Below are 14,083 nucleotides of genomic sequence, written 5' to 3'. Positions count from 1 at the left end.
CGCTGAGTTCAACACACGGTGGAGTAATCAGGCTGTCTAGGATGCAGTACAGCTTTGGTTTTGTGCAATACAGGAAAAATAAAATGGTTTTGACAGGCAGAAGAGTTTTTAAAGTGATGTTTAAACCCAGCGGAGGAGGAGTGGATCACAGATATTTCTCTGTCTGACTGCTCACTTATTGCCAGATTTGTCCTAATTCAGCTCAAAGTGGAAGTCTTGACACATGCAAAAGATCTGAAGCGTTTAAGTTATAGCTCACTTATCATTTTTCAACCTTGTCCTGGGAATTAGACATCAGTAATCTCCTCGACATTTAGAGGTCTTTGAAAAGGAAAGAAAAGTCTGAGCAGTTCTTCACCATGTCATGCAGGTTCTTTACTCAGATTGCATTCATTTACAACAGACTACACAGATCAACTTAGCGGCTCCTTGTTGGGTATTTCAAACTTTTCCAGCTGTGTGTTTGATTCACTGTATTACATTTTCAATTTAAGCCCCTGTGGGGAGTTTTTAACTGGTTATTAAACACACTGAAATTAATAGTGATGCCTCTGTATGACCAACAAGTGCAAACCAGACCAACAGTGACAAGATTCACTGTTTCCACATGGTAGTTTTTTTTTATGTGTGTAAACACTGACACAGGGTAGGTGTCAGATAAGATCATGTACAGCACACTGTAGAAGTGTTCTCCACAGCAAAGCTTCAAAACCAGTGATGTATTTCACTGGTGAAAGAGAGCACTATACGATTTTTTTCGTCACAACAACACTACTAACACGTGCACAGGACAAGATCAGCAAAACAATAGAAGGTACTGCTTTGTTTTCAGGGACATTGGACACAAACTGTAATTTCCTCAAATGAGCTTTGAACAGTTTCTGCTCAGAATTTCCTTTATTTAATTTATGTTCAATTTTATAAGATGCATCAAATTCTCCTTCCTCAGAATAATTCACAGAATATAGTGTCAACTGTTGACAGTGGGATTTTTTGTTTGATTTATGTTCAGGATAAACTTTTTTATGGAATGACTTTACAGAGTTTCTGTGAAATAAGGATGTCAATGGTGCAGGTAAAGTGAGTCTTTCATCCAGAGACATTTGAAAATGCTAACCCAGCTCAGTTTGTAGCTCTTGTCTTTCTTAGAGTGGAATATTTTTTCATTGCCTTGTAAATTCTATGATTTTTGTTTATTGCAGAGCTCGTCTGTGTCTCCCTCGGCAAGTTTTCGTGCTGGAGAGAAGCACCGGAGTTCAAACGATTACTCCTCCGACAGCAAAAAACAGAAGACAGATGATAAGGAGCTGGCCTCTGCACGATTTGTGAGTACAAATAAATCTGACCTTTCTGACTTTCTGACCTTACATGTTTTTTTTAGAACATATTGTTTCTTTAAAAAACCATGAAGAGGAATAACTTATTTAATTGTTTTGAGAGCATTCGGCTCTTTTATTGTCATAGCTACAGTAGCAACACTTTTTGTCATAATTGAGTCAAATTTTCACCATTTAAAGAAGACATATTCTACCCCTTTATACCTTTTCAAACAGTCCCCTGTGGTCTAAATGAAACATCTGTGCTGTGCCTTGGTCAAAATATAACATGAATCAAGCACCAGAGGAGGTTTGTGACCCTGTATAAACCAGCTCTCTCAGAACGCTCCGTTTTAGTGTGCGTGTCACTTTAAATGCAACGAGCCCCGCCCCCTGAGTTTTCCCGGTAGACATCACTCCTCTGTAGCGAGAATAAAATTGGCAGACCTGCGCAAAAGTTTTGTTCTAGGCTGGGGGTGGAGTCCATGGGTGGAGGTATCAGGGGAGGGGAGGGGATTTTTTTTACCAGAATCGAACTTGTGACATCACAAACTGAGAAAATTTGAAACGGAGCAATTTTCACTGTCTTGTAAAACTTATGCAGACTACAAACAAAGGACTGGATGGATTTATTTCATATTTTGTGGGTCAGTAGACACTCAGGTTACCCAAATATATGTTCAAAAACACTGTAAAAGGGATTTTTCATAATATGTCCCCTTTAAAGAGACAATAGTGTAACATTTCTAACATGAAATCAAGAAAGCAAAGGTAGCCTAACAGACACCATGTGGATTCATAAAGGTCACATATAAAACTACAGAGATGACAAATAGAGCTACGGTATCTATCATGGCAAAGGTTGTAGCTCTGAATTGAACTCCTTATGTTCCAGTTAATGTCTTGTAACTCAGCCAGAAGAGCCATCTGGATTTCCCTCAAAGGAACCGTTTTGATCGCTTTATCTTATAATTAAAAATGTAAAATAAAAAAAGGAATGATGCCAGAGGAATGCTTAAAACAGTATTTATGGTTTTAATTGAATCATTGATTTTTATGACGACCCTTTTTATGACTATATGTTCATTTAGTTTTATTGTCGATCAAATAAATGGGATATTAAATTTGATAGCAGTGCTTATCGTAGAAGAGAGGGGTTTTTTTTTCCTGTGACAACAAAAAAAAACACTGAAGTCTGTTCATTTCCAAATCAAACAAAATCCACAGAAGATGACATTTTCATGCATTTTTATTTATACATAGTTTGAACCGCGGATGTTTATTACATTTTGTGTCCATTTGTAGGAAAGTGATGGAGAGAAGAGCGATGACAACCTGGTCGTAGACGTCTCCAATGAGGTAGAGTTCAGTTCAACTAATTGAAAAAGTTTCTTGTTTTGTAATTCCTGTAAACGGAGAAAAAGAAATCCATCTTTCTATCTTATCTTTGTCTCTTCTTTTTGCTCACCCACCACAGGATCCAACATCTCCCAGAGGAAGTCCCGCCCACTCACCTCGAGAGAATGGATTGGACAAGCGTCGTCTGTTGAAGAAGGATGCTCCTCTGAGTCCTTCCTCCGTTGCCTCCTCCAGCAGCACACCTTCATCCAAATCCAAAGAGATTAATTTGGTGAGTCATTTGGGCAACTCTAGATCTTTTGATCTTCTTGTTCATGCTCATCTCGAAGTGCTTTTCTATCTCAACGTATTTCTAAAATGTCACCAGGGTTAATACGGTATATATATAGAAAAATAATGAAGGTTAGGAAGCAAACTGTTACCAAATGTGACTGAAGTGCATCATGTTGTCAAACACACTGCATCATATCAAGTGCTGAAAGCAACAATCAATACATCTTTGGAGAATTTTTCTCTTATGAGTCATAAACTCTGTCAAAGCATGAGTGGTTCCTGTATTCATTTAATCTTCCTGCTAAAGTCAATGTTTTATTGAGCAATTATTGTTGCAAAACTAGCCGAAGATGCAAGAATAGATCCAAAACGTGGGTAAATAGACCCATGAATTTACACAGTACAGATATCTACACAAAAGATTAGCAAATGAATGCAAGGATCAAATACGTGCACAACTCTGCAAATATGTAAATCATGTTCGCATTTGTTGATCTGTATTTGTAGAGGGTATGCATTGACGTCACTTTTCCAAAGGGACCACGCCCACTCAGTTGCACTGGATGTCAAAACAACAAAAACAGGAGTAAAAATGAATGTGTGCTTAAATTGGGACATCAAAACCGGACAGAGATCCCTACAGTTTACTAAAGACACAGTGGACCATGGACATTGACATTTGGCCAAAGATCTGGTTTCCTGACATTTATATGTACCTGATTTCAAAGCTGGGGAAGAACACAGCGCAAAGCTTAAAGGCATAGATCAGACCAGTTCGATTAGTGATGGAAGTGAAACTGAGTAAACTTTGTAGTCAGGGTGTAGGGATCCAGTTGTTTCTCTTTGCTTTAGCTTCAGGTGGCCTGTAAAGAGATCATTCTGTGTTTGCTGAATCTGTTTGTACAGTCAATCGCACAACAGAGGGATGTATAGAAAGTCAGTTCATCTTCAGCCAGACTTTCTTTGAGTTTAAGCTAGCTTGATTTCACCATCTGATAAACTGTCATGGCCTCCTGTTTATTTCTGAAATGACAACTACACACATAGAGTAGTATAGACGGGTAGGCTATGTTTACTTCATGAAAAATATACAACTTAATTATTTGGACAAAAAGTAGTCAAGGGAATTGACTTATTTCATTCTGTGATAAATATATATGGACTAAACTATTTTTTATACGTTGGTGTAAAATCAGCCATGTTGGAACTTTGCAGGATTTATGTCTCGTTGTTATTTTACTATATAATTAGTCTTCTGAAATTCAAGCTCATAATTTTCCTTGAATCAAACAAATAGGTAGGGGAGGGAGACTGGAGGGGGGGGGTTCAGATTAGATTCATCACTGACTGTTTGTAGGCTCTGTGATGTGATATATATTATGTGTTACTGTAACTGCAAGGCGTCGTCCTGTGGATTTGATGACATAAACATGTTCCATCAGCTGAGGATCTACATTGCCTGCAGAAAACATTGTCAATAAATAATTTGTGAAAAGACGGCAATTTTCAGCTGAATTAAAGCCGTTTACTGCTTCCTCCCTTCTGATGCCTGTTAGCCATACGAGTTTCCTGCCGCCTGCTGTGATGACACGTGGATACCCTCTATAGATCTGTGAATGCGTTTGCAAAAGTTTTCTTGCGACAATAGATCCATCATTTTCAGCTTTGACACCTCTTTGCCGTTTTGTTTTTAAGAACGAGAAGCCGACAACGCCTGTGTCCAAGTCCAGCACCCCCACCTCCCGCTCGGATGCCCTGACACCCAGCAGCACCTCCACCCCAGGCCTGAGGACTTTACCTGTGAAACCAGCAGGAATTGAGACCCTTGGTTAGTTTTGGATAAAGGTTAACTCAATGGTATTATTTTGGACGCTTAAAAAACATCATCACTATAATCCAGCATAGGCAGATGGATAAAGTAGGCACTCTTACATCTGATGCATCTATGTCACATGTTTCAAAAAAAATCTTTTGTCTTGTAGCACCTGGTCTTCGTACACCTCTGGCAGTGCCCTGCTCATACCCGAGTCCGTTTGGGATGGTTCCCCACCCGGGTATGAATGGAGAGCTGAGTGGAGCAGGAGCGGCCTACACCGGTCTGCACAGCATCTCTCCACAGATGAGCGCAGTAGCTGCTGCTGCTGTGGCAGCTTATGGACGCACACAAGTGGTATGCAAACACACATCAGCACTAACATATTATGTATACAAATAAAGCAACTAACTGGTCAATACTGATAACCATGCACAAGACAACTGCCCTCACAATGAGGTGGATTGAAATGAAATGACAGTTTATGTTATGTTAAAGCATTGTCTTGCCTTCTGATGGAGCTTTTATCATTTGGTTATTTTGAAATTGTTTCAGAAATGCCTACGATGGCATAAATTTGAAGTGTAGAAGGACCAATATTTTAGGTGTAGTTAGAAGAACTGATAAATAGATTAGAAAAACATGGAGAATTTAATTAGGACTCATATAATGGCGGCTGCAAAAGCTGGTCCATGTCTTATTTTCATGAATTTATGTTATTTAAAAATCGTTTTTTGCTATGAGACAGAGATAAGAGTTTTACTTACAAAGGTGTGTTTTTTTCCAATGTATTTATTCTTTGATTGTTTCTGTGCTCCAGGTGGGTTTTGATCCTCACCACCACATACGTGTCCCTGGACTTCCTCCAAACCTGTCAGGCATTCCTGGTGGAAAACCGTATGTATCCTCTCCCTGTTTCTAAAGAGCACAGCCACAGCCACGTTTCATTAATCGATGTTCATATTCCTCGTCTTTGTAACACTGGACTCCCACCACTCCTCTTCCACCCACCCTTCATCCCTCCCCATGACCCTTACCCTCCTCTTAGAGCATACTCCTTTCATGTGAGCGCTGATGGACAAATGCAGCCGGTGCCTTTCCCTCCCGACTCGCTGATCGGCCCTGGCATTCCTCGCCACGCTCGGCAGATCAATACTCTGAGCCACGGGGAGGTGGTCTGTGCTGTCACCATCAGTAACCCCACGCGTCACGTCTACACCGGCGGCAAGGGCTGCGTCAAGGTGTGGGACATCAGTCACCCCGGCAACAAGACCCCCGTATCCCAGCTGGACTGCCTGGTGAGTGCAATGACCCCACACAATACCTCATCAGCACAGATCAAATGTTTTATTTTTAAATTGTATCGATAATAATGTTTGTAACCGTAACATCAGAACAGAGACAACTACATCCGTTCCTGTCGACTTCTTCCCGATGGGCGGACTCTAATTGTCGGGGGCGAGGCGAGTACTTTGTCAATCTGGGATTTGGCCACACCAACTCCGCGAATCAAAGCTGAACTTACCTCATCAGCACCAGCGTGTTACGCTCTGGCCATCAGCCCAGACTCCAAGGTCTGCTTTTCCTGCTGCTCCGACGGAAACATCGCCGTTTGGGATCTTCACAACCAGACTCTGGTCAGGTATGGAGCTGCGGATGGGGATTTGTGTTGGGTTTGATTGGTGATGACTGAAAGATCTGATTTATTCCACAAACATTTACTGCCATACTTCAGAAGACGCTCCTCTGTGTGATGTGTCAATACATTTTTTAACTCAAAATAAACATTCTGATGAAATGGCAAAATGTTTTGTATGCCAGGGGTAGTGTAAAGCAGACGAGCATTAGCCAAATTATCTAGCAATTATAAACTGCAGCTGGCACAGTATACAAAGTGCAAGTGTTGCAGTAAATATACCTTACATTAGAAGATATATGGTGCAGATATTTGTACATTTTTCTTCATAATGTGCAGTTGTTATGTGTCCATTGATCTATTTGGTTTGTCTGACTGTGTTTTTCCACAGACAGTTCCAGGGCCACACCGATGGGGCCAGCTGCATAGACATCTCTAATGATGGGACCAAGCTTTGGACTGGAGGTCTGGATAACACCGTGCGGTCCTGGGACCTGAGGGAGGGACGGCAGCTGCAACAGCACGACTTCACCTCCCAGGTGCACAACACACATCTTACATCCAGACAAATCCTTTCTATAAATACTGCAACTGCACATACCTTCTTAAGCTCAAACACTTCAACCAACCAGCTTCGCTTTGACCTGCTGATGTCACCGTCTGTATGCTTCAGGTTCTTTGTCTAAGAATAGCTGTAGTGATGAATTTGTTAAGTTCCTTTTGTAGTCTGCAGCAGGAGTAAGTTGCAAACAGGTTTGGCTTTTTGTATATATTTTGTAATAATGGTGTGTCTCAGGACAAGTTGCAGTCATTTGCAGTTTGTGTGATTTCTCACTTTCTCCCTGCTTTGCAGTCATTTACAAGCTCAGTTCAGATCATTTAACCCACAATGAAGGTCGGACTGAGCTCTAGCTTTCTTCCTCATGTTCAAATTCCGTGAACAAATATAATACTGGCAGTTAGAGTTCAGGGTTTTCAGGTGCGGAGGACAATGGCAATAATAGACCATTACTGCAATTTTTCCTAAAACGCACCATTTCACAATCTCAGTGTGCACAGGGGGAGGTGAGTGTGCATTAAAGAGAGGGATCACAGAGGGCAGGGCACACAGAGAGAAAATGACCAAAGGAGTACTTATGCTATCCAATAATTTCTGCCCTAACACCTCCACACATTCACTCCCCCCCCCCCCCCCCCAACACCACCACCCTCCCTCCCCTTTTTGCTCTCATCTGGAAAATATCATTATTACTTGTTTCAAAAAAGTACAAGTGACTAAATTATACCTCCATCTCATATTATGGTGTATAATTACTTTTTTTTAACAGTAATGCTGGAAGTAGTGTTGCATATTTAATACAATTTCCAAACCTGTTTTTCCCAGATAAGTATGTCAGGGACTGAAATGTTTATAATAGCATACGGTGAATTTTTGGAAGCATCCATATATATGTTAATAACAGCAGACACTACCCAGACAGAAACACACAATCCTCATGCACATATAAAGATAAGGGACTGATATACTGTCAGAATTGATTATGTGCTGTATTTATATGAATTATAAGCTGTATAAATGCATTGACCGTTTCGTTTGGCCGCAGATCTTCTCTCTCGGATACTGTCCGACGGGCGAGTGGCTGGCGGTGGGAATGGAGAACAATAACGTGGAGGTCCTGCATGTCACCAAACCTGACAAATACCAGCTCCACCTGCATGAAAGCTGCGTGCTGTCACTCCGATTCGCTCACTGTGGTAAGAGCTCACCCATCAGTTAAGACAACGCTGTCTTCAATTTTGTTCTGACCAGTATTTTTCTTAAGTCTTTGAGAAACGTGCTTGTTGATCAAAAGAATCATGGTGACTGATACTGTGCATGAAAATATACTCTAGTCGGTTTTTAAGTGCGAAAAGATACAGTATGTGGATGTGACTCAATGAGGCTTTTGTTTGTAGGAGATAGTGAGACTGGAGAAATGAAATGTCAAATATAATATTTAATGCCAGAGAAGGCAGCGATCATACAGGACTAATCAATAAAACAGAGAAATCTACACCATAAGTATTGGGAAAGCTGCTTAAATGCATTAGTTTTCTGTTAAAAAAATAAAGTAATAGTACTCCCTCTGCCAGATAAACCCCTCTCAGTGTTGTGTTGTGTATTCTGAAGTATTACTTGTGCATTTATACGAGCAGCATTTTAATGACATCAAGGTAGAGATAAATTGTTTAATGTATACAGCTTCATCTTAATGAGTAAAGTCATGATATTTAATTAATGAACCGTGACTACTTTCTTCAGCTGCCAAGTGTACATTTTGAACCTCTTAGAAACTGCAAATGAACTCCACTTAGCTTGTCTGCTTGTTCCCTTACGTGACATCACATCTAAATAGCTTTTTTGTGTGTGTAAATATATCGCTCCTTCAAAAACTCTAAACCTGTATATAAACCAAAATTTGCATAACTCCTGTTTTAGCCGAAGCTTTACAAAGACAAAGAATACTTACTGGGGTATCTTTTTTAATCTGGTACCAGAATCTGTTTGAATGTGGGAGTGAATCGCTCAGTCAACATTGAGTTCTTATTGCAGCAAGTTTGGGCAGATTGTGTTTAGAAATCTGAGGCAAATTTTCTTCCCTAACCTTGCTTAATGGAAGTTTTTCCTTCCTCTGCAGGGAAGTGGTTTGTTAGCACGGGGAAAGACAATCTGCTCAACGCATGGAGAACTCCATATGGAGCCAGCATATTCCAGGTGAGCAGACATCCCGAAACATCAACACGGAAGACATGCAGCTGAGAGGACAAACAGTGCACAGCCTAATAATTCTGTTGAAATAAGTCAGAGCAAGACATTGAAAACCTTTCTCCTCGCTGACTGTGAGCATCTGTGGGAGGAAGGTCACCAAAGAAGTTTAAATTATTAGACAGGCGAGATTGTGAAAGGTTTGCAAACATGAGGAGAAAAGAGTGAATACAGCAAAATCTGAAATTTTTATGAAATGAAAAAATGTAGCCGAGTCCTCTTGGACATCACTGTGTATCAAGGACACAGAAATGTGAACAAGGAGTCTTCAGCAGGATCTCTAAAAAAGAGGACAGAGTGTGTGACTGCACTTTACTTTTTAAACTAGAAAAACATAGCAGCTTATCTGTTCCTGATCTAAATGTTGTTGTAAATATACTTGTTTAGGGATAGACATTAACACAGAAAAAAAAAGAACCTGGGCCGCCCACTTGGAGGACTACAGCCTCTGCAACTGGGGCGCCTGCACCAACCACCACGCCACCGGTGCGCCAGTATGTTTCTTAATTGTAACTAGATGTGTCAAACATCAGATCCTAGATGGAGTGACATTTTGACCCTAATTAAGGATTTCATCGTTTCGAAATTCAAAAGGTCATTTAATTTTTTTTATTCATTTTAAGTGTATCTTTTTGGCTTATCATTTTTTAAGGACATCTTTGAGAGTGACAGGAAAGGTGGGTGGAGAGAGTGGGGGGGGGGGGGGGGGGGGGGGGGGGGTGAAATGCACAAAATAGCAAACAGGGCCGACAGTTGAACCTGTGACAAGTGCGATGAGGACTGAAGACTCTGTACTTTGGGCGCCTGCTCTACCGACTGAGCTCCAACAGCGCCACAACACATTTCACTTCTCAACACCACTTTTCTTCTCTTCACAGTCTAAAGAGTCATCGTCAGTGCTCAGCTGTGACATCTCTATCGATGATAAATACATTGTGACGGGCTCTGGAGACAAGAAAGCGACGGTCTACGAGGTCAACTACTAGGAGCGCTTTGAAATGCTGATGACTCCATTACCTATGTGCAGCTTTTAACACGTGAAAATGGATTCGAACAGAACTAACCAGACTGTGGGACAGTGACCTTATGGTGTTTTAACTGGCTGTGGACTAAAACAAACAAGCAGAATCAAGCACACAGATTTGTCTTTGTTCTTTTTTTTTTACAGAGTGACATTTTGTTGTTGTGAGGATGAGTACATGTGCACTGAATCTTGTAACTGTATTACCAGGTAGCATTCCTGTACACGTTTCAGCCTCTGCTATACTCGTTTTTTTTTTACACTACATATAAATACTCAACTAAAAAGACAAAGGCTTTACAGTGTTACCATGTGGTTCATCTAAATATCATGGGGAATAAGTTGCAGTGGTTAGGGGCTCTAGCCAAAAACGTTTTCTTCTACATCCTGACATAATACCCTTCCCATTATTGTGCTTAATTACAACTTAACTCAGAAATGTAGAGCCATTATGAACTTGTTACCATATGGTCAAAAATAGATCTATCTGAGGCCAAATTCAATATCCTGTGGAAATGTGAGTTCAATTGATTGCCTTTTCTGCTTTTTGTTTGAGCTGAACAGCTCTTATTCATAAGTGATCTTAAAGCCCATTTTTGTATTCATGTCCTGTCTGCAGGTACTGTATGTTAATACCTCTGCTCATACCAAATCTGCCTTTTTTTTAAATGTCATTGCATTTTTTTCTTTGTTGTGTTTCTTTAAATCAGTACTTCTGAATCTATCCAGAAAATATTACTCAGCATATCTGTGCTGTCAAGTTAAGACACATTTACAAGACATAGGTTTGGTAACTAAACATTAAATCTCTTTTAATGTTTGTCATATTAGTTGTCGTTTTTTTTTACAGATATAAAATGTTTACTAATGGGCCAAAGTGGTAAGATGATTTTAACCTTAACCAGAGTCAAGCTCGCTGTTCTTCTTTGTTTCTTGTCTTTATGCTAAGCTAAGTGTACATGCTACTTTACTCTTTACATGCTGTATACTCATTTACTCCTCAGACATGATTCAGACATTTTATTTACCAATTCCTCTGTTACTTTTGGTATCAATGTTCTACTTACTGTATTGAATCAGAAATACTTGGTTTTTTTTGTCATAACTCGAGTAAGAAATTTGCTCAGTCTTTCTTTGTGTGTGTGTGTGTGTGTGTGTGTGTGTGTGTGTGTGTGTGTGCGTGTGTGTGTTTTGATTCTGTGAGTATGGAACAAACTAGCAGGATCGCCCTCGGTGCCCTCACTACACTCTGACCTTTGCTCTTGGTTCTGCCCTCAGCTCAGACTCCTGTGGACGCTCACTGTATTCTGTCTGACAAGTTTCTCTGAAACTGTCTGTTTGGTGTTTGGAGGTCAACCAGCTCCCATTCCAAGTCTGGATTTTTTTTTATCTGGAATTTTTTGACATCCTGTGTGGAAAAAAACCAAAAACAAAAACAAGCAGTCGACAATATGCTAATGATTTCGTCCTGGATTTGATTCTGTTGGCTTGTAGAAACAACTCAGTGCCTTTATGCTACTTCTGGCTCCGTTTCATAAACGACACAGAGGCGAAGATGGAATCTTCTGTTTGTTTTTTAGATGTACATAGCTGGACAAAGATGAATTACAGTAAAAACATTAATTTATCAGTGAATTTAAAAAAATGCCAGTCAGTCAGGTTGACATCAGTTGTCTACTTGAGAAAAATTGGGACCAAACTCCTCTTTGTTGGCCTGCTTTTCTGAGCACATGCAGGGGAAACACACTTTTCATAGCAGCTGCTGTTTTAATCTGACTATTTGAAGCATGTTGCCATTAGCAAGAAGATTCTGAAGCAACCTTTCTTCAACACCACTTTTGCTTTTGCTTTCAAGCTTTGCTCTTGTTACTTTTGAATTGCTCTTACAGTACATATCTAGAACCCCACGCCCGAGTGACATTCATCTACAGGACGTTAAAGATACGAACATTTGAAACTATGTTACTACATTTTCTTCATCTTGTGAGTCAGAATTCCTGGTCATCGCTGGCAGTGATTAGTGATGAACCAAGATCACGTATTATTATTTGAATCGCTGAAGTTGCTTTTCCAACTCTCAGTGTGCGAGCCTTTGAGATTAAAGACATGCTGTTTTTTTATTCCAGAAAGAAAAGACGGCCGCAACGATGTCTGACAGTGATTTGAACATTGAAAGGACTAAACGTGGTCTATGCTTGAATATAGTACTTCCCTCCTCTTCGCTTTAACTATGACATCATCTGTCTGACTTATTAATGATCAACTGGACCTAATGGACCACTTCTAAATGTGTCCGAGGAGAAATGCTAATGATAAGCACTAATCTGTCCGACACCTACCTACCTGTTGTATTGCACTGTTAGGTACTTCTCACTCTTTTCTATCCGTTGAACATGTCTGGAAGCTCTGTGCTGAATTAAAGCTTGATATTGTCTTGCACTGGAAATGAAAGTTCAAATGCCGAGTAGAAGCATAGTTAAAGGTTGACAATTCTTTTGAACACGTCTTTTTTTAATGTCTGTAACACACAGACAGATTTCTGTTTGAGTTGACGATAACTGCACTAGTGTGAATGTAGAGGGAGAGGTTGAAAAGCAAAGCAAGAAAAACCTCCAAGGGACTCCAGGACAGTTTTCACTGCTATGACTGATATTTCTGTAATTTCTTCGACAGCTGCACACACTGACGTTGTACATTCTGACGGACAGGTCATGATATTTGTTTGTTTCTCACAGTGTTTGCCTTATTATGTGTTGGTGTGTTAGCTGCAGCTTTCAAATTCAAATGACAATTCATTCATGTTGCTGTCACTGACTCGCTCAGCTGTGATTTCCGCTCCTGAATGAGTCTTAAGTATAGTGCAACCTGCATCCCCATGTATAATGGAAAAATATAAACACTTTGGTTACACTTGCTATAATTTCCGAAAGTCAACCTCAATGTAACTCATCTCCACTGATTGCTAACAGCTAGCTGGCTAAAATAAGCTGACAAATGGTATTATGTACAATAACGATGTATAGAGCATTTAGCTTGTCTGAACTCATGAAGGTGTGTTGGATTAAACATGTAATAATTCATCTTTAAGAGGATAGAAACCGCCTGTTGATAGTTGAGATTCCCCCCTCTTCAATACTAAAAGCCTTTGCTCTCTTTTTCTAGTCTGTGATTGATTTTATTAAATTATTGTGTGGATTTATCTTTGTCCGAGACTCATTTCCAACCCAAATAATAATCCAAAACATTTGAATGATTAAATATAAAGTATTAATTGTATCAACAAATATTGCTGGGCTTTTATTTCCTTCAGTCTATGAAATGACTGTATTTATTGAGTGGGATCATGTATAGCAGACATTAAACATGGACTGTTGATCGGATGGAGTGATGCAGGGAAGATTCCTCCCTATTGAAAGGCACAAAATGTTCCTGAATGAACATGAACTGTTTGCAGTCATCGACATATTTCAATCCCATCCCAACATTTGCAAAACAACTAAAAACCACAGATTTAAGTTTGTACTTTGATTTGTTTACTTCTCAATTCCAGATTTACATCAAAATCTACTGAGGTACCCCTCTGATTGTCTTAACCTACTTGTGAATTTTAGACTTGTGTCTGAATCATCTTAAAGTCTTAGCAGACAACAAGTATGTTACTAAATACACTGTCTGTATAAAAGATCTGGGCTCAATCCAATACTGGGACACCACCTGGTGGTGAGATGGATCAGATGGCGGGGAATGCCGGACAGACCTGGCAAACCCAAACGTGTAGTGTGGGTGAACTGGGAACGTCTGGCAGAGGCCCCTGTCCATAGGGTCTTCAACTCCCACCTCCGGAAGAACTTCTCCCTCA

The 14,083-nt window shown here is 40.1% G+C and overlaps 1 protein-coding gene across 5 annotated transcripts in view; it reads left to right on the top strand.

The window, feature by feature from the left end:
* Positions 1–13,419, top strand: part of LOC132974442 (transducin-like enhancer protein 4) — a 38,667-nt gene extending 25,248 nt beyond the window's left edge. For all 5 annotated transcript variants that reach the window (XM_061038510.1, XM_061038509.1, XM_061038511.1 and 2 more), the window contains 12 exons: positions 1,203–1,325; positions 2,622–2,675; positions 2,794–2,946; positions 4,644–4,776; positions 4,931–5,118; positions 5,582–5,658; positions 5,810–6,059; positions 6,156–6,403; positions 6,789–6,936; positions 8,002–8,152; positions 9,076–9,152; positions 10,082–13,419. In XM_061038510.1, the coding sequence (XP_060894493.1) occupies positions 1,203–1,325; positions 2,622–2,675; positions 2,794–2,946; positions 4,644–4,776; positions 4,931–5,118; positions 5,582–5,658; positions 5,810–6,059; positions 6,156–6,403; positions 6,789–6,936; positions 8,002–8,152; positions 9,076–9,152; positions 10,082–10,189 (1,710 nt within the window). In that variant the 3' untranslated portion in view covers positions 10,190–13,419. The remainder of the gene's footprint in view (positions 1–1,202; positions 1,326–2,621; positions 2,676–2,793; positions 2,947–4,643; positions 4,777–4,930; positions 5,119–5,581; positions 5,659–5,809; positions 6,060–6,155; positions 6,404–6,788; positions 6,937–8,001; positions 8,153–9,075; positions 9,153–10,081) is intronic.
* The last annotated feature ends 664 nt before the right edge of the window (positions 13,420–14,083 follow it).

Source organism: Labrus mixtus, chromosome 5 (genome assembly GCF_963584025.1).
Source record: "Labrus mixtus chromosome 5, fLabMix1.1, whole genome shotgun sequence".
In the NCBI taxonomy this organism is placed as follows: Eukaryota; Metazoa; Chordata; class Actinopteri; order Labriformes; family Labridae; genus Labrus; species Labrus mixtus.
The sequence above is the reverse complement of the archived record's forward strand: the minus strand, read 5'-3'. Positions and strand labels throughout refer to the sequence as shown.